Below are 21833 nucleotides of genomic sequence, written 5' to 3'. Positions count from 1 at the left end.
CTAATTGTGCAGAGTTCTTGTACAAGTGTATATATTTTGAGTTCTCAATTGTATTTATAACAATATTTTGTATCCTTTTAATTTCATGTTATTTGTAGTTATTATTATCAATATTGCACTTTTTATGTTTCATGTATTATATTTCACATGTCCTGAAAGAAATTGTCGGATTTGTCTGTGTCTTCCTTAATGTAACAACACAAACATGTCACACAGTATCCTCACGGCTTCTGTTTCGTGCACTTCTCACTGCGCTCGCCTCTCAAGGGCTTTGCGACTCATGGTCGCCGCCTGTAAACCACCTTTGATCTCACCAAATTGTCACGAATTTTCAAAGTCATGTGCCCACCGGGCTTACTCTCATGAGCCGGACAAGTTGTGCTACTGCGCGACATTTCGGCCATATCGGTACAGACTAGACTAGACTAACGTGCAGAATGGGCAATATTTGTGTCGTTATTTCTGCCAGACGAATTATCGAAGAAAGTTGGTTTTTGTCCCGGAGGATACGTGTAATAGGAGAGAATGCCAGGCCGCCGTCAGCGAAGGCACTTCCAGCAGATAGACGATTTTTCTAGGGGTATGGTGATCGGACTGAGAAGGGCGGGTTGGTCTTTACTCAAATCGCAGCTGATACCCACATGGATGCGAGCACGGTGCATCGGCTATGGCGAACATGGTTGGAACAAGGAAATGTAGAAAAAAGGAGGGGTGCAGGTGCAGTCAGAGTGACGTCAGCATGCGTGGATCGATGCATCCGGCGACAAGCTGTGTCGGTCCCGCAAGTCACTTGTACTTGATGCAAAAGCAAAATTTAAAGTTATAAAAACATTTAGCAGAAATAGCAATAGAAGCTCCCTAAGGTTATATACTGTGCAGACATTGAAGACAAAAGTTTTAAACTTAATCAATTTATTAACAATATATATAAAAATACAATAAGTAAATTTAATCAAAACCAGAAACTTAAAGAGTGTAACATTATCAAAAATTACATTTAGTTCACTATTCCTTAACCCCAAGGGTTTTTCCTTTAAAGAATATTACACTATTAATGGTACAGCAAATATATTACCTGATCTTTGAATACTGGCATTCAATACGCGAAAAACGTATCACAGAACAAAAAATACGCGGTTAATATGAATTTCACTTCACTATCATTAGGTCCATGCTTTTTGGCCAAGAATGCACCTGAAAAATTAAACTAAACCTTGAGTGCACTGGAACTGGCAAAAACCGCTCACTGTAGTTACACACGAGAGATCACAGCTTGGAAAAACATCGCCGCTAGTCCTGGAAAAACACCTGTATTGAAGATGCCGCCTTCATGAAAACAAAATGCCGCCCACGGCAGTTGCTTACCGGAAATCACAGTTTGGAATTTGACGTTGCTTAACTTAATGATGTTTATGATGTAATCTGGGAAACCCAGAGTGATTAATTTGTAGGTGAGGCCCTGTAACCATACACAGTCAAAGGCTTTCGAAATATCGAGGAAGAGAGCTCCTGTGATGAGTCTTCTCTGGAAACCTTCAGCTATCATCTCAGTGACACGATAGCGTTCAGATGCTTCAGATTACTCAAAACAAAGTTCTAAGGATGATAACCAACGCCATAATGAAACATAAATAGTGCGATAGAAAACAGGACACCACCCACGGCAGTTGATCACGTCGTCGCCCCTGTGCAGAATCCAGGAAAAAGCATCATGGACTGGAACCACGGTACTTATCGCTGGACGGCACGCATCGCGATAACGTCTTCCAATGAGGGCTGGAACGGCACACCAAGGAGCAATAAAACAGGAAGCAGAAGGAAAAAGCTTACTTAGATACTTAGTTGTAATATACTGGGTTTCTACTGCACTGCGGCAGTACTTCCCAGCAGCATAAGAGATATCCCGAAGGAACATAGTTTTGAAGGAAAATCAGTTAGGTCCTGTAGCAGGAAAATCAGAAGAGGCTAAAACGAAAAGAGAAGAGCGATACAAAGTCCTTGTACGTGCCGCCATCTGGTGGCAGTGAATGTGGTAGGAGAAGAGCTGGGTTACAGTCTGCAGAAAGCCGGGCTCAGAAGCTGACGAATCAGGAGGTAGATTGGTGCTTGAGACTACTTATGGCGGTGATGTGACAGAGTTGGAAGGAATAAGCCACAGCGATGCGAGATACTGATACCTGAAGTAGAGATGACGTCATCTCACGGCAACTAATCAGCTATCGGCACGACTTTCCCGATCGGCTTTCCCGATGACGTAACATCAAGTTTCGTTTTTGCATCTTAATTAGGCTGGAACAGTCCGTTCATAATACAAACTACGAACTGGGCAGGTTATGCCAAAGCTCTCAACAACACACAGTACCCTACCCACATGGATGAGTTAGATGCCTTCACTGAAGAGCTCACGGACGAACTTCATGATGCTCTCCTTAAAAACAGCAAGACTATGCGAGCAGATAAACGCTACAAGAACAGTGTCATCAGAGAACTCATCAGAAGCATAAATCATGCACGTAAGCAATGGCAGCGATTCAGATGTCCAACGGACAAAACATTATTAAATCAACTCAACCAGAAAGTCAGGACGCTATTAAAAAACATGCACAACATGACTGGGCCAGGCATTTGGAATCACTATCCACGGATGATAATTCTCTGTGGAACGCTGTTTCTAAATATAGAAGACGCAACACTAATATTCCACCCATTAATGGCCCCAACGGGATCGCATACACCGATTTTGAGAAAGCTGAGTCTATTGCAGATCACTATGCTTCTCAATTTTGCACTCACAACATTTCTAATCCCCAAACAGAACTCACAGTTACGTCACTCATTACACAATTTCAAACAAAAACACACACAAACAACACACCCTTAATTATGCCATCAGAGGTTATTAGTTATATCGAGAAGAGAAAAACCGGAAAAGCCCCGGACTGGATAAGATCAGCAATAAAATGATCAAGGAGATGGGAGCAAAAATGCTATGCAAGTTCACAAAACTCCTGAACGCCATGCTCCGCCTACAGTATTTTCCAACCAATTGGAAAACAGCCATATCGCTCCGATACTAAAACCAGGAAAGGATCCCAACCTGGCTACTTCATACAGACCGATAAGCTTGTTATCGATATTAAGTAAAATTGCTGAAGCCGTCATTTTGAAGAGAGTGCAAGACTTCCTAAAAGATAAAAACATCCTCATTCCTCAGCAGTATGGGTTCAGGAGTAAACACTCCACGACGCACGAACGCTATCGTGTCACTGAGATGATAGCTGAAGGTTTCCAGAGAAGACTCATCACAGGAGCTCTCTTCCTCGATATTTCGAAAGCCTTTGACTGTGTATGGTTACAGGGCCTCACCTACAAATTAATCACTCTGGGTTTCCCAGATTACATCATAAACATCATTAATTCCTATCTCTACGATAGACACTTTGTCGTTTGCTATAACAATACTCACTCCACACGAAAAGTAACTTTCGCGGGCTTGCCTCAAGGAAGTTTACTTTCGCCTACATTATTTTCAATTTATACGAACGACATTCCTCACAACCCCCTCACTACACTAGCACTTTATGCAGATGATACTGCGATCCTCTACCAAGACGCGTCCATGGCCACAGTCGTACAAACATTACAAGAACACATCCATGCATTAGAGTACTGGATGCTCAAATGGAAAATAAAAACGAATGTGGAAAAATCAGAAGCTGTGTACTTCACCAAAAAAAGAATTGTCGATCTGAGTATCACCATCAAGATGTATGACGTCGGCATTCCCTGGGCCAAGCAAGTTAAATACCTCGGTGTCATTTTAGATCAAAAACTCACATGGGCCCCACACATATCCTGAATAAGTTTCGGGGTACTAGAGCATTACTCAACCCCTTAATTGCCCGAAACTCTGTTTTATCTATACATAACAAACTTCATGTATTCAGATCCATGCTGCGACCAATTGTTACCTACGCCTGTCTCGTCTGGGAGTATGTGTGTAAAACTCACTTGCTTAAAATCCAGCAATGCCAGAATATCACGTTGAGAAGAATCTCCAATAGTCCTGGTATTTCAGAAATGAAGCCATCCACAATGAATTAAACATTGATAGCATCAGTATTTGCATTGCAAAAATAGCAAAACATTCTTCAACAATATCGAAAAAGTCAACAACAGTTCCATACCCAGACTGAACTACGATTACACTGACGATGAAAACAAAAAGAGACCTGGAGCAGTAATCCGGCATTTGAAGTAGCTGTACCTTGCTGTACCCACATTTGAGATTCATTTACCAATGTTTCTAACTAAAAATCGCATCATATAATTGCATTTGTAATAATATTTTTAGGTTCTTCTAAGACACGCATAAGTGTCGCCATGTACATTTAATCCCTTGTACTACTAAATTTATTCTCACTACCTTACTTTACAAAATATCTTTATTTTCTCACATAATAGTTTTTAGGCCACTATATATTATCCCAGCACATGATCCCTTCACTTTCATACGTATTCTATTTTTTTATTTCTACGAGTATTAGCTAGTTTATAATTCGAATCTTTGTTAAGAAAGATTTATAATTAAGCCCCGCCCCCAACCAATGCCTGACGAGCAAGAATATGCACTTTCTTTTCAGATCAACCATTGGCACACGTGACCCAGTAGCTCCTCCCTGCACCTCCTCGACCTTCTCTGCAATCTATTCCTTCATCACTTGAGCGCTGGATGACGTAGCAGTAGCATCTGTTACTCAAACTTATGCTTTTTACATCTCTAGCTTAGGAATCGACTGACTCTTTGTACTGTACTTGCGCAAGGCTCACCCTTTGCTTATCACGAGAAATTTTTCTCTGTTAAGAACTCTGCCATGATATACCAAAAAAAGATATGCCATCTTACACGTGCTACATACAGGATGTGGCTTTCCCAGCCTAGGAGCCTGTTGAAGTGCCCAGCACCTGAGCCTTCATAATACAAACAGTGGCAGTGAAAAAGAAGTAGAAGTAATTGCTATATCCCTCTAAAATAAGAACTAAACCTTATATGATAGTTAGAATTATTTCAAGGAGGAGAGATGATGCAAAAAAAGGGTTACAATAGGTCATATTTTCCAACAAATGCCCCCCACATCATCATCTCCGACCTGAAATAAAAACTGAACGCCAATATTTTTATACAATTCAAAACAAGAATAAATGAATATAAATGTAACACTACACAACTCCATTCAACTGAAAAATTTTAAGAAAATTTTCCTTTGGGGACATCTTATCCCATTTTCAAAATTTTACCATAATAGGAAAGTCCAACATGTTACATAACAATACAAAGATATATGTATGATCATACATTCAATACATTTACCCAGGGCCCTGGTCAATCACACAACATTCATTCTATACAACTTTACATTATCATAATATGACTTACAACATATTATTTATTTTCAATGGTACAGTCCAAAAGAGTCAAAAATTGGAACATCTAAACGAAACTCTTAATTTAAAGTTAAATACACACAAAAACACAAATTTCACAAGAAAATTGCTCCACAAAATCAAGTTATGTTTAGTCAGTGGTTTTGTCATGGGATCAGCCAGATTATCTTTGCTTGGAACATATTTTAGATAAAAAATTTCCCTATCCAGTAGATCACGAATGAAGAATAGCTTTACATCTATATGTTTCGCCCTTGAGTTTTCAATGGGTGATTTTGTAAAACTTATAGCAGCCATGTTATCCGCAAACAATATAGGTTTTGAAACATAGTTATTTGCAATCTTAAACTGAATGCATTCATCCAAAATGTTTTTAAACCAAACCAATTCTTTTGCTGATTCAGTCATGGAAATAAATTCAGCCTCCATAGTAGACAACTCACTCCCCTTTCTTTAAATGTACGCCAAGATACAGGTAATTCTCCCAAAAAAGCTATTTGTCCGCCAGTAGACACCCTATCATCCCTGCTTGAAGAAAAATCTGAATCTGAATATATATTGAGCTTCAGTTCCTTGCATACCAGTTTAAGTTTGTGATGTCTGGTATTTGAAATGTATCCTAAAGTTTAAATAATCCTTCCCAGTGAAACTTACCAGGATTGCTTCGAAACTGAGAAAATATATTAACAGCATAGGCTATATCCGGATAAGTACTATTGCAAAGAAACGAGAGGCATCCTAAAACATTTATATAAGGATAATTTATCATCTCAGTTGTTTCTTTTTGTGTACTGGGACTTTGAGTATTTCACACCTTTAACTATTGGAAGGGAAGTAATTTGTATTTTAAAAGACTTAAATCGATCAACTATGTTTTCTAGATATAACTGCTGATGAATCAGGATACTATTGTTCTCATATTCAAATTCTACACCCAAGAGCTTTCTTGTTTTACCCAAAATCTCCGATTTAAAAATTTTCTATAGAAACTGATATTAAAATCGCCGGTATGTTGATAAGTTACCAAATTTCGAACTGTTTAATAAAAGAATTCACATCCACAAAAACAGAAAGTTGTTTAAGAGCTCTTCATTAGAAAAAAATTAAATAATTTTGAAATGCTTGTGTTTCACGCCTTGCTTAGAAACTCCAGTATCCCACCCTTTATATTAGAAACAGGAACAAATTATAACCCATGAACAGATTCAAAAGATAATCATATTTGTCAGTGAATTGCCAAAAATATTCTTCCAAAATGATAATTCACACTCAAAATAGCACTTGTAAAAACAAGACAGAAATTTCAGCTGATTAAAATTGAGGAATTTCTGACGATTTTGGCCGAAATTAAGGAATTTTAAGTACCGAAAATCGATTAAAAAAACTTAAGGACTCTTAAAGGTCATCCTCAATGAACATTATAAAAATTTAACTATTACATTGAGACTAATGAATTATAACACACAAATATAAATAAATCATAATACATATTGTCATGAACTCTCTATACATATATACACTCTTTAGCAAAAAATCGAAGCACCAAGAAGGACTTTTGTGATCGTGACGAAATTTGGTATGCAAAAACATCTTGATCGAACATGCAAATGATCAAAGTTTCAAGGCAAATGAACAGAAATTGCGATTATAGCGCACATTTCTAGTGCGCGATTCGCAAAGTACAAAACCAGTAACAGAGGCGGAAAATTTATCTTTTTTATTGCTTAATTCGGTAAAGAAGCAACAAAAGATGCCATTACAATGATATTGAAGACCTTACAGACAACTAAAAGACTTCGAATGTGGTCGCATTGCAGGGTTGCGAGAAGCTGTGTGTATTGTTGGCAGCAATGGTTGCTACAAGCAAACTGCCAATGAAATGAAGGTTCTGGAAGGCCAGGAAGCCTAAATGCGATGCAAGGCAGGAATATTGTTTGCCAGCCCCGAACCACCCCAACGGTATTGTCATCTATTTAACGCACTACAGCCACGTATATACCTCCCATGGTACCATCCACCATCTCACGGTGCTTGTCTAAGGTGGGGTTACTCTTACAGAGGTCTTTAACCGTTTTCCTTACAAATTTTTTTGAAAAAATTTGAAAAATCATCACATTTAATTTATTATTAAATACAATGAAACCAAACAAATCAAAATATGTAGGTTTTAAGTTGAATTCTTAATTTTTTAAAGGTGTGAAAGCATTTAGTTTTAATACTAGTTTACTATCCCGAATTATCTCGAGCAAACGAAAAAAAATTGAATGTTAGTCTGTGTAATAGGTTTTGAATCAAGGGACAACACAAAGTGATACCTGACATTCTACACCGGTATCTGGTCTCTTTTCTTACTGCTTACCACTGGAATCTCTTTCACAGGAGCACTGAGTACACTGTCTCGTAGGATTTGATTTAAAAAAAAAATTTTTTTTTTTGAAAAATCATCACTTTCACTATCTTGCATCATTGTCATTATTTTATTTTTTTCAATGCATGTATCCTTAAATGCATGTATCCATAAACATTAAAATCCACAAGCCGACGTATACTATACAATAGGGAAACACGTGACCACTCTCTCCAAAAGAACCGCACAACTAACAAAATTTGGCAAACTGCCAATCAAAGCTGAATATTTCCTTTCATTTCCTCCAGGCCGAGTAAAACTGTGATAAAACAAATCGTACTAACAAATTCTGCTTGGTCCAAGTTTTCACAGGATAATGATTAATTGCAATATATATGAACTTGAGATAACTTGGGATAATCAGGCAAGCAGTTAAAAAGAATATGCCATTGGAATGAAAGAGGCTGCATGGGTAAAATGTAGAATCATTCGACATTTGTATCTGAGCAGCATAGGAAATAGACAGTGCTGGCATGATTGGGTGAGCAACTGTAGATCTCGATTCATCAAAAAGGCAGCAGTTGATCCAGGGACATACAGAATGAGAAAGTAGAGTGATTATCAGACAGCAATACGGTTAATCGGTATCAGTGGGTAACATCCTCAGAAGTGAATGCTAGAATCTTAGATAGGTAACTCAGTGAGTGGAATCTGCACTTGTGCCACCATTACATTGCTTACTTTTCACCAGTCAAGTACGACTGCAATAATGCTGGGAACCAGTGCAGGATTTACGTATAAGCTACACAAGCTATAGCTTAGGGCGCTTACTTTCTTGGGGGCCACCCAAAATTTAAAATATATAAAGGTCACTATATTTCAAATAGCTTAGGGCCTTATCAAGTCTAAATCCCTGAGCACAACTGACTAGGAATTGCATTGCCTGGATCAGAGACGAGTCCTGGATCAGTGACCAGTCAGGTGTGTTTGAAGATATCCAACATAGTGCTGGAATCCCAACTTTAATATCATGTACCATATAGGCCAATGCTATTCAGTTAAAGCCTTTTCTTTTGATATTGATATCTCTTTTATAGTCATATTTAGCTTTTGCACTACAAAGAGATACATTGATGAAATTCTGTGGCTTATTATTTTGACATTCCCTTTTTGTTACATTAGGCTCAATTTTTAACAAGATAATACTGACAATATGCTTGCCATACATTTCTTTGACCATCAGTTATCTCTCTGTAATATACACATGGGTACTGACTGAAAGATGCCTCAGGCTATCCCACAGTGTCTGCAGATTACTCCATAATTTGGTAAGGAGCTAGCTTCAAAGGATATCATCTGCCAGCTTTATAATGATATGATATGTTGGATAATACTTGTCATTCAGGCCAGAGCTGACTTACTCACTTTTTGTAGCTATTTATTTTGAATGGCCATGCTGTTTTTCTGTAATCACAGTTATTTATTTTTCTGCATACATACATAAAAAAAAAATTATTAATTGTTTTATTGTAATTGACTATGTTTTGATTTGTTAATTTTTATGACTCTGAATTTTGTTCTAAAGGTAGCGGTAGCAGGCAAGCGTTTAAGACGTGCCTTTGACCACACAATATCGGCGGAATCGTCTGGAGTGGTGTCACAGCCGATCATCATTGTTGCCATCAGACTGGCTTCATATAGTGTTCAGCGATGAATCCTGCTTCACTCTTGAAGCAGATGACCACCGTGTTAGTGCCTGGAGAGGATGGGGCTAGCGGTCCTAATCATCCTTTGTTTGACAAAGGCATACAGCCAAATCTCCTGGTGTGATGGTGTGGGGTGCGATTTCTTATGACAGCAGGTCATCTTTAGTCATCCTCCGTACATTTTTAACAGCTCAACGATATGTTGTTTCCATACTGCAGCCGGTTGCATTACCCTTCATGGCACATCATCCTGGGGCCTTTTCCCAACAAGATAATGCCAGGCCACATACTGCTTGCATATCTCTGGACTGTCTCCATGTGGTTGATACTCTTCCCTGGCCAGCAAGGTCACCAAAACGTTCACCAATCGAACATGTCTGAAAATATCAATTTCTCAGTTCTTTAATTCAGCATTGAGTTTGGAATACTGAAAGATCTCCATGAGAGTTTCGCCTTGCATTGCGCATTGTTTGATGTTCTTGATAGTTTAAAGTGTACTCTATGATACTGAGAAGAGCTGTACAAACATTTTTGTGGAAAGTTCCAGAACTGTAAGGTGTCTCTTTTGGTATAATAAATTTTATCAAGCTGCCATCGGTTCTGTGCGCATTCAGTTCACTACAGACCCATATGCATGCAACAATATTTTTGCTCATTAACAGAAGTATTTACATTTACCTTTTATTATCAAGTCACCTGTATCAAGGTAATATATTTTAACAGTATAAGCTAAGTTAAGAATCCTTTTTTTTTGTTAACAAAAGCTTAAAAATATATACAAAAAGAACTCTTTTAAAAACGCATCTGTTATGAGTCTTAAAATTATGCAAAAGAAATTTCAGATCATCTAGCTGTCAAAAGATGAGCACTGATGACTTTAATTTTCTACATGCACTTAAGCCACATGAAGACCTGGACCATTTTTATTCAGTCATAAGATCTGCTGTTACTTGTAACATATTAAACTGTTATTTAAAATATTTTCCCTTATTTTCATTAATGATTTAGATATTATTGTAATGAATGAAAGATTATAAAAATAAAGAGATAAGTAAATGATGACACAAATCTAGCAAATACAGTTCTTTGTGAGCAGATCAAAATACTTTACAGCTGAGAATGTTAAAATGAAAAATTTTAAATATGGTGCCATATTTGTTGCCGGTAAAGAATTTGAAATGAACTGATCTTGAAGTTGTATTAAAAGCCAAATGCTGCATTATTAGGTTTACTATGTCAGAAAAATACATCTTGTGATTCACAATTAAATCTTTTTCATTATCTTTTAAAAAAAAAAGGAGTGGGGACAACAATTTAGAAAAAAATTCAAATGATAAATTTGATATATAGTTTAGGAAAAAGGATTAATGAGATTTGCAAGCAGAATGAATAATAACTGAGTTTATAAGTGGTATTTTATCTGAGAATCAGACGATTTTGGAATAAGTAAACATTATTTGAAAAAAATCAATGTGTAAAAAATATACTAACATTTCGTTCAGCAGTTTCTTTTACAGCACATATAGCTGTTTGCAATTCCTTTGTTTTTTGCTCAAATTTATCCACAAATTTGTTTAGATTTTTCGGTATAGCTTCAATAGCAGATTGAATTTTACATGTTGTATTTTCCACACTTCTAGATAAAAATTATGCTGATTAATAATAAAAACATAATAATTTCATCAAAACTACAATAAAATAGTTATGAAACAATATCAAAAGCAATAGTATACTTTTCCACTTTCATTCACATTTAAGATATATCGTCACAAACATCTAAAATATGATTAGGATAATAATTTTATAATAGAAAGGGGGGGAAGGCAAAATTTGAAATTTTATCATGGGATAAATCGTAATTTCATGGACAAGAATATGTATTAATGCAAATTTGGCTAAATGAAGATTTCTGTGATCTTCATTAACATTAAAGAATTTTATTCACATGAAACTTCTCCCTATATACTGAGTGCACATTCTAGTTGCATGTTTTTTTCCAGATTTATTCTGAGAAAGATCAATGTCTAGAAACCATTTTCTGTCAGCTGCGTTTTGATGCTAAATCTATTAATACAAATGATGAGAGCTAGAGAATGTAGCCAACTTATTTTTTCAAGAAAAAATGAGTGGAAACCACAAAAGATAATTACACACATTCTCCAGTTGAATGCATAAGGCCTCATATCTTGAGGTGCAATTTAAGATTTGGAATTTTGATTTAGTTTTAGAACATTACATTTAGATTTCCCAACACATTTTTTGGCTAAATTCTATTTAAGGGAATATCAAAATTACTTCAGTACAAAAATAATCTTATAGTTATAATTGATACTACAAAATAATGAGGAAAATTCTAAAATTTGTGGACTTATCTGATATTTGAGAAAGAATTTATTACTGATGAATTTTCAAAAATTCCCTCAAATTTTCCAAAAGCAACTGTGGAATTTCATTTCATAATAAAATTACTACTTTATATATGATGCATAATGATACAAGATGACAGATGCAAATTATTAGAAAAATCAAGAATTTAAGACTAAAATTACATTAATAACAGGAATGAAAACTGCATATATAACAGAAACCAAGTTAAATATTTAATAAAAATATATTGAAGGATGAAATCAGCATGTCTAATGAAGTCATCACTGATCTTCACTGACATTTTTTATCAGTTATCTTTTGGATAGCTCACAATTTCAAGTTAACTTCATATTTATCAATAATTTTTGTCTTCATAATATTAGTCACTATGTGTCCACCTTTAATGAGCAGCACACTTTGTTATTTATATAAACAGCAGTTATTTAAATTATAGCTTATGTTAATAGCAAAAACTGATATTTCAGTAAAGGTGTTTGTTCACTTTGTGACTAACACCTCGACTAAATAATACATTTTTGCCATTATTATAAACAGCAATTATTTAACTTCATTACAAAAACTACTATCTACATCCACATACAAAAATCTCAAATAAATATCTTTCATAGATTTCAAAGACAATGTGTGGTCTATCATCTAGGATAAATACATAAATTTTTCAGTTTACAAAATGCTACTAAATACACCAAGTACCGATTCATCAATGTTTCTTTTTAAAAACAATTACCAAATTACAAAATAATGCTATTTATTTCATTAAAACATTCATTCAAGTAATTAATATTTTAATTGTAAAGCAAATATATATAACCCTATATTATATAAAAGTGAAATATTGTCCATCAGGTTTTTTTCTTTTTTTGTTGATGGGCTGGTTTTAGGTTCAGGTTTAGTCAATTACGGCAAAGCACACTAAGGCTATCTGTCTAAGAGAAGACTGCTATGCTGCTGTTAAAGAAATTTCTTCTCAAATTTTTATTGAATCAGCAGTGCTCTAAGTGAAAAATTTATTACACATTAAATATAAAAACTGCTTGCCATCAGTGTAACATTTAATTTTTAGTAATTTGTAAATGGCAACATTTAGTATTTAGTAACTTCTGATTGTCAGTACTTTTTGATACATATAAAAATAGAGTTATGCTGGTATTGCAGTTCTCTGTAACATATAATATTCTATGCTTATAAATGAATAGTTTAAAAAGTACACCCTCATTATTTTATATGGTGTCAGGCGTGCTTTCCTTTCGAAATGGAAAGTTTAAAAGCACCAAAGCCGATGAAATTTGACAGAAGCCTTGCTTCAAATTGGCAAAGATGGCTGCAGTCATTCGGAATATATGAAGTAGGTAATGGATTACATAATAAAAAAGATAAGGTAAGGTTAATACTTTTCCTCATGTAATAAGAATTCGCGATCTTGAAATACATAATACATTTCCTAGAGGAAAGTAAAGAAATTAAATTAAATGAAATTAAGAAAAAATTTGCAGAATATTGTATTGCTAAGAAAAATATTACATATGAAAAAAATTTATTCTTTATTAGAAATCAAACCGCTTCAGAAACAATAGACGAGTACTGATGTAACTGACCTTTCAAAATAAAGCAAGAACACGAGAGTTTGCACAATTAACAGATAGTCTAATAAAGGATAAAATTGTTTGCGGTGTTAAAGATATAGATAGAGCAAGATTATTACATGAAACAGAATTAACAATAGAAAAACAATAGAAAAAGCTCTTGATATATGCTGATCTGCAGAATTAAGTTCACGTCAAATGAAAATCATAAGATGAGGAAAATATGATGATGAGGGAAATATTTTAAACTTAGTGAAAAAGAAACTAAGTAAACATAATAAGAATAAATATAAAAAGGTAAATATTGAGAAATAGAGACAAAAGTTTGTTCTAAATGTGGAACATCTTATTGGTATCGAAAATGTCTAGCATATGGAAAAAAAATCTGTCGTAAGTGTAAAAAGGCAAATCAATTCCGAATCAGTGTAAAAGATATAAAATAAAAAATGAAGCAGTCAAGATAAACAAAAAAGAGAAACAAATTAAATTAGTAAATCATGACTCTGAGGAAGAGTTAGAATTTTATGTAGGTACATTAAACCTTAATTCAGATAACAAATAAGAGAAATGGACTGTTGGACGTTAATGTAAATAAAAATAAACTTAATTTGCAGTTAGATACTGGATCAAAGTGCAATGTTATTTCTAAAAGCAAAGTGAAACTGCTAAATGTTCGGATACAGAAGTCTGAAATTATAAGATTAGTTACATACTCTGGGAATAAAATGGATACTATAGGAAAATTAGTACTTAAATGCCAATACGGAAAAAAAAAAAAAAAAAAAAAAAAAAAAAAAAAAAAAAATCATGCTGCAGAATTCCAAGTTATTGACTAAGAAGTACCTTCTATATTAGGATTATGATCATGTCTGTAACTAAGTTTGATTAAAAAAATAATGTCTGTTTATACTGAAGACTTACCTGAGGAATACAAAGACATATTTGAAGACTTAGGCTGTGTGAATGGAGAATATAAAATCCATTTAAAACAAGATGCAAAAACAGTAATTCATCCTCCAAGAAAGATACCCACAGCTATATGAGATAAAGTGAAGAAATAATTAAAAAGAATGGAAAATTTTAATGTTATTGTTCTCAATAATTAATCCATTCAGTTGGTTAATTCAATGGTCACTGTTGCCAAACCTAATAAAATAATATGTTTAGACCCTAGAGATTTAAATAAAGCAATGAAATGAGAACATTATTCTATGTTAATCATAGATAAAGTTCTCACTAGAATGCCAAAGGCAAAAATGTACATTTCTTTTATATATTTTCTGGTTTAGATGCCTATACATTTCTTTTATATATTTTCTGGTTTAGATGCCTATACATTTCTGTTTTAGATGCTAAGAGTGCTTTTTGGCAAATCCAGCTTGATGAAGAAAGTAGTAATTTGTGTACATTCAATACAATTTTTGGAAGATACAGTTTTAAAAGATTACCATTTGGCATATGTTCAGTTCCAGAAATTTTCCAAAGAAAATTAAACCAAATAATAGAAGGTCTAGAAGACGTTGAATGCATAATAGATGATATCTTAATATGGGGAACTAATGAAGAGAAACATGACCTACAACTTAAAAGCAGAGAAAAACTTAAAGCTACAACTTAAAGAGAGCACGAGAAAATAATCTGAAGTTCAATAAGGCTAAATGTAAAATAAAAGTTAACCCTGTGAATTATATATAGGACATGAAGTAAGTGAAAATGGGTTAAAACATGATTTTTCTAAAGTGGAAGCAATTTATAAAATGTCACAACCTACAAATGTGTATTCTCTGCAAAGATTCTTAGGAATGATTAATTATTTTGCCAAATTTATTCTTAACTACTACAGTCAAAAGTCTGTTTTAAAAGTTATAAATTAAAGTTTAAAAGTTGCACGTTTAATGTATAACAAACAATATAAGCTAAGCTAAAATTATCTAATTATCTATTTCGGTTAATGTTGCAGATTGCGTTGTTCCTTAATCTTCGATTAAGATTCGGCTTATTATTTTTTGCAGACTGTTAGAGCAATTTTATAAAAAGTAAGCTTGAACTTTCGATTATGTCAAAAAGAGTTTCCGATTCTGGAGCTGTCAAAGGGTCTACAAAGCAAAAGCATGTTTCGATGTCCATTAAACAAAAAGTGGAATTGCTGCAAAAAATGGATAAAGGCATGAAGAAAGTGACAGAAAGGTGATTTGTTTCTTATCAATTTCATGCTGCTCTGCGGGGGGGGGGGGGACGTCGTGGCGCACAATGAACTGGCAGTTGATCTGTCAGCACTATCCTCATCTTCAGGGCAGATGATTTTATTTTATTTGGCTTATAATTCCTCACTAAATGTAATGTTTCATCTCAATAATACTCTGATATAATTTAATTCAATTTCCTCATCATTATAAATATCACGAATACACATCAAATAGTTTTCTGGTTGCAATTTTCTAATTTCGACTACGCGTAATGTATGCTTTACGCATGTGTGCGTTGAAAGAACTGTTTAATAAAGTAAACAAATAAATATTAAGCCTTTTTTTTTGCAAATTTTGATACCCTTTAGATCATAACTGCTCTTTATTTTATAAGTTATGGTTTCATATTTTTAATTTTATAATTTTTGCATGACATCTTATCAGATTTAAACTGATGATCTATAATCCGGAAAAACCGATAATCTGGAATCACCGAAGTCTCGACGAGTCCGGATTAAAGACCTTTGACTGTATTAATATTAGTGCAGCTTTAAGATTACTTGAGAAAAATTTTCTCTAGCAATGGACTGAAAAATATCAAAAAGCTTTCGAAACACTTAATAAACTGATTGTAAAACCATCCACATTAAAATTCTGTGATGGTAATAAGGATATAACTATTTCAGTAAATGCAAGTTTTGAAGGGATTAGGTGCTGTTTTACTACAAGAAAATCAACCAATTGCTTATGCTTCCAGAGCTCTAACAAAAAGTCAGAAAAATATGCTCATATAGAAATAGAACTTTTAGCTATTACTTCTGGATGTTCTAAATTTCATCTATATATATGTGGCATATGCATTACAGTTGAAACTGATCATCGGCCATTAGAAAGCATAACTAAGAAACCTCTTTTAAAAGTACCCCAGCGATTGCAAAGAATGCTGTTAAATTTACAAAAATACAGTATACTAAACATATGATACAAAAATACTAGATGTATGATACAAAAAGGGGAAAGACTTGCCATTAGCAGACACTTTAAGTAGAACATATTTGAATATAACAGAAGAAGATAATGATGAAGATACATATAATTTGAATGTTAATTCTAGCATCTGATGACAAAATTTATGAATAGAAGAAAGAAAGTGAATGTGATGCTACACTGCTGTGTATAAAGAAATAGTTTCTGAGAGGTTGGCCAGAAAGGAAACATCGACTGGTTAAATTATTTTGGAACTACAGAGATCAGTTGACAATGGAAAATTACTTATTTTTTAAAGGAAGAAGGGTAATTGTCCCTTTATTGGTGCAAAAAGAGACACTAAATTTAATTCATGAGGGTCACTTTGAGATAGATAAATGTAAGAAAAGAGCTAGAGATGTTTTGTTTTGGCCACTTATGAACAAGGATATAAAAGATAACATTTCAAAATGTCCTATATGTAATGAATACCAAAACAAAAACGTACGAGAGACTATGATACCACATGATGTTCCCAATTTACCTTGGTATAAAGTTGGAACAGATTTATTTGAGATTAAGAAAGATGTATACTTATTAATTGTAGATTAATATTTCAAGTTTTTTGAAATCGCAAATTACCAGATACTCGAAGTAGAATAGTGATCAGTTATATGAAATCTCATTTTGCAAGCTATGGCATACCATTGATAGTGATATTTGATAATGGACCTCAGTTTGCAAGTAAAGAATTTGCCAAGAAATACCAATTTAAACATATAACAAGCAGTCCATACCATCCACAGTTGAATGGATTAGCATAGCGTTCGGTACAAATGACAAAGAAATTGTTAAAGAAAACTCAAGCAGATCATGCCAATCCTTATTCAGTATTCTTAGCTTATACGAACACTTGCTAATGAGATGTTAGGATCACCAGCTTAACAACTTATCAGTAGAAGAAAAAGAACGATTCTTCCTACATCTGAAGAATTATTAAAACCACAAGTTCTGAAAAATGTAAAAGAAAAAGTCAACAAAGAAAGAACTGAGCAGAAGTCATATTAAGATTGTCATACAAAATTGTCTAAACAAAGAAGATTGTGTTAGGGTATATCAAAATATTTGCTGGAAACCAGCAGTTGTAGAAGAACTATGTAAGGCACCTAGATCATATATACTCAGATCAGAAAGAGCAGCATTTAGAAGAAATAGAAAAGACATTAACGGCACTAAAGAAAACAGTTCAGCTGTTGAAGAGAATATCTGAGGAACAGAACAAGGAGTTAAGGCACAGAAAACAGATGTAAAAGAATATGATCCCAGATATTCTCAAGGGCAAAGTTTAGAAAATCAACTACTAAACTCTGCTAACTCAGAAACAAGGGATGGTGAGCAAAGAACTAGAAGTGATTAGAAAGCCAGCCAGGTATTTAGACTGATTTTAGAAAAAAAAAAAAAAAACTTTTGAACTTGTAACATTTAATATTTAGTAATATGTAAATGGCAACATTTAATATTTAGTAACTTCTGATTCGCAATACTTTTGGATACATATAAAATTAGAATTATGCTGGTATTGTAGTTCTCAGTAACATACACTATTCTATGCTTATAAATAAATAGTTTTAAAAAGTTAAAAGTGCACCTTCATCATTTCATAATTAGTACACTGAAAATCTTTTATAAAGCACTTTTACAATTTCCTAAAAGATTTAGAAACATGTTGAATATTACATAAAGATTAAAAAATTGCAACAAACTTTAACGACTATTTGAAATACCAGAGATGTTTCCAAAATTCTAAGAATTTAGATATAATTTCATTTCACGAATTTTCACCAATATTAGAATGCAGTTTTTCAACATAATTCTAATTTAATTTAATACATTTATCGCAATGAAAAACTAATTTTTTAAGCTATCCTCAAAGAACATTTTCAATGTATCCCCAATCCATCTACTTATGGCATGGTTAAATTCTCAAATCGAATACCACATAAAGGTTCTTTTGAATGTGGGAATAGAATACTTCTTGCAGATGTTGAACAATTTCTAAGTTTTCACACTCTCTTTCCACAAAAAGAAAATAATTGCTCTTTGTATCTTCTATGTTTGCAAAAATAGTGCTACAAAAATATGTCTGTATCAGTCAAACAATTAATCAAACTAAACAATACTGCATGGGATAGCTGCATAATCATGTCAAGATTTGTCTCTGGCGAATAACTTTGCCTGTAAATTCTAGGAATTGAACCAGAGCTCACTTCCTAGAACTTTGGAAACTATGTAAATCAGGCTACTGCTACATGTAGAAGAAAGTGATTAAAGTATAACATCAGGAATCAGGAATTACCTTATAATACTTTTGTTTTGATTTTTTGCATCACACAGAAATTTCTTATGAGAATTTTCATGAGCAGATAAAATTTTCTTTATGCTTTCTGAAACTTTACTGCCACATTGAATGCCATCTCTTACTTCGACTATCATATTCTCAACATTCTCATTTGTCTGAAATATTACATCTATGTGTTAGTTTAAAGCTAATTTCTTAAAAACATAACCTAAACTAAACTAGTTTATAAAAACACTAAAACCTAGTTAAAAAAATTAGATTTAAATATTATTCTCCAAATTTTGGAAAAAAAAAGTTGATATTAATTTCTTCTATAAGGTTTAGTAATTAATCAATTGCATACTAAAATCTTATTTCAGCATGTTTTATTTAAATTCCGTGTAAGATCATGAGTTCATTAAATTTTTTCTTCTCAATAACTTCAAACATTAAAATCAAAATGTATTCTTGTAAATTTTAAAATTATTTATATGATGGATGGCTATAACACCAATAAATATATCTTTTTACCATTCTTAATATGGATTTATAATTTTTGAGATTTCTTAATGAATTTATAATTATTCCACATCAATTATTATTTATACTTAATTAGTTCAGTTGCAGCTACATAATCTGGAAATGCTGCTTTATGTACCTTGTTTACTAAATATTTTGTCAATTATAGGTGTTTAATTTTATGAGATAAGTGTAAATAAAAATTCTAGAATGCATTTTCAGCCACAAGATAGAAAAAAAAGCAATGCAGTTAACATATAAAAGCATATTAAAAGCTGAAAAATTATTACTCCTCTTGCTATGCATTTCAAATCTGCATAATATTCATCTTGTTTTTGATTGCACTTTTCTAAGGAAATTTCTACTTCATTTAATTTTCTTTCTTGTTTTCCTATATACAAAACAATAAAATTTAAAACAACACATTAAAGCAAGATTTCATCATACTAAATTAATATTCAATAACAGGTTTGGTTGCATAAAGCATTTCATATGTTTAGTGCAAAACAACAAGAAGTTTTCTCAGTTATATGCTAAAAAAAATAATAAATTTTTCAGCTTTTGAATGCATACAAAATTTATCATAAAATACATATTTTTATTTATTTATATATTGTTTCGAATTTATATGGCTAATGTAAGGAATAAGTTAGATAAAATTTTATGAATAATTTATATTTTAAAATAGTTACATACTTTGATCAACTGACTATTGATTCACAAAGGAAATTTCAAAAGCATTTAATTACAAAAGTGATGCAAGTCCATTTCTCAAAGTCTAATTAACACTGTTACCTGGTTTTTAATTAGGTTATGAGAGCTTGGAGTAGTAAAAATGATTCATTTATGAAAATAATGATGAAAAGAAAGCAAACCGGGGTAACAATTTCAGAGTTCCACATACTTTTATAAAATACTAATGGAGGAGGCAGAACATAAAATTTTAGAATTTTTTAATCTAAGTAAGATAAATTGCCAATATTTGAAAGCAACACATTAATATATTATGTTAAAAAACATGAAAACGTAATACAAAGATATGACAGTTTTGTTTTACATATAGCTTACATACAATGTATGTTTCAGTACATTTCCATATAATGGTTTGAAATGAAAAACCAAATCTAATAGTAAACTCTATAAATAATATAAAACATATAATAAGCATATCACTTTATAAATATTTAAAACTATATAAAACAAATTTGGTTCTCTCCCATTCAGAACTTTCTTTAGGAAGACTTTTGGGCCAAACCATAAAGTTTTATCAATTAAAAGGTAAAGTCACCAAATACATTTTCAGTATTAAACAGCGATTATTATTCAGACTATTTCGTAAAATATTTTGCTAACTTTCTGAGGTAGTATAGCTAATGCAAAAGTACCACAAATGTTTATTTAACAATAAATAAATATAATGTTAAAACTAAAACTAATATAAATATGCTGTTCCTTGTCCTTGATTATTAAAAAAAGGATGAAAATAAATAAACTATGGCCTAAAATGAAAACTGAAGTGAATGAGTGAAATTTAAATACTTTAATGAGCTGAACAATTTAATAATAATGATGAGAGCAGAAATCTATTTTGTGGTTCAAAAGGCACTATCTAGTTTTGTTAATTCTCATATAAATCAGTTATACTTATACAACGAATTGATAAGAATTGCATATCATATGCTTAAAAATTTAATAGATTTTATAGACATTTTTTAATTCTATGGAATGCAAAATTCTTTAATACTTTGACAGAAGGAAAAATAGTAATATACTATTTTCATAACAAGAAGTCTAATTAGAAACTAGTTGACTCCTTATAAGACAAGGAATCACAGATAGGCCTTCCTCACATAATTTTTTAAAGAACACCTTTTGAGGGGATATAGAGCATATGTATGCATTTAAAAGAAAGCTGCTCAAATGCAAAAGAGATGCTTTTGGACAAATTTTTGTAACTAAGTAATTCCCACGTTTAAGAGAATGTTAAAATTTTGTATCTCATTAAGATTATGTGTACTGTGATGAATAATTTCTTTCCACAGTTGAGAAGTTTCTGTCAAAGTAGTTAAAACTGATTATAACTAGTTAAAATCAGCAGAGTATAAATCACCTTCTGCCATAAAAATAGCAATAACTGGTAGAAAATCATACAATAACTAAAAGTCTATTGCATTATTATTAGTAGTACAGAGGAATGTATTTTAGTATTAGAGTTAGGATGTTTACAATATTCATTCAAAGATTACATAGTGGCAGACCTGATCTCTTTTATGAAGCAATCTAGCAAAATACCAATTTCATTACTGTTTCAAAACCCCCCAAAACTTCTTAATTTATTGCAAATGAATTGGCTTG

At 32.7% G+C, this 21833-nt stretch overlaps 1 protein-coding gene across 7 annotated transcripts in view; it reads right to left on the bottom strand.

The window, feature by feature from the left end:
* LOC118183101 (uncharacterized) overlaps positions 1-21833 on the bottom strand; it is a 94285-nt gene that overhangs the window by 28951 nt on the left and 43501 nt on the right. For 5 of the 7 annotated variants that reach the window (XM_085821761.1, XM_085821765.1, XM_085821764.1 and 2 more), the window contains 3 exons: positions 19769-19869; positions 18978-19135; positions 10990-11134 (listed from right to left, as the gene is read on the bottom strand). In XM_085821761.1, coding sequence (XP_085677887.1) covers positions 10990-11134; positions 18978-19135; positions 19769-19869 — 404 coding nt within the window. The remainder of the gene's footprint in view (positions 1-10989; positions 11135-18977; positions 19136-19768; positions 19870-21833) is intronic. The other 2 variants (XM_085821762.1, XM_085821767.1) reach the window with 2 other exon arrangements.

The sequence above is a fragment of the Stegodyphus dumicola genome, chromosome 8 (assembly GCF_044657685.1).
Source record: "Stegodyphus dumicola isolate Sdum_Otavi_A_Nest chromosome 8, ASM4465768v1".
Taxonomy (NCBI): Eukaryota; Metazoa; Arthropoda; class Arachnida; order Araneae; family Eresidae; genus Stegodyphus; species Stegodyphus dumicola.
This window is presented reverse-complemented; position numbering and strand designations above follow the sequence as displayed.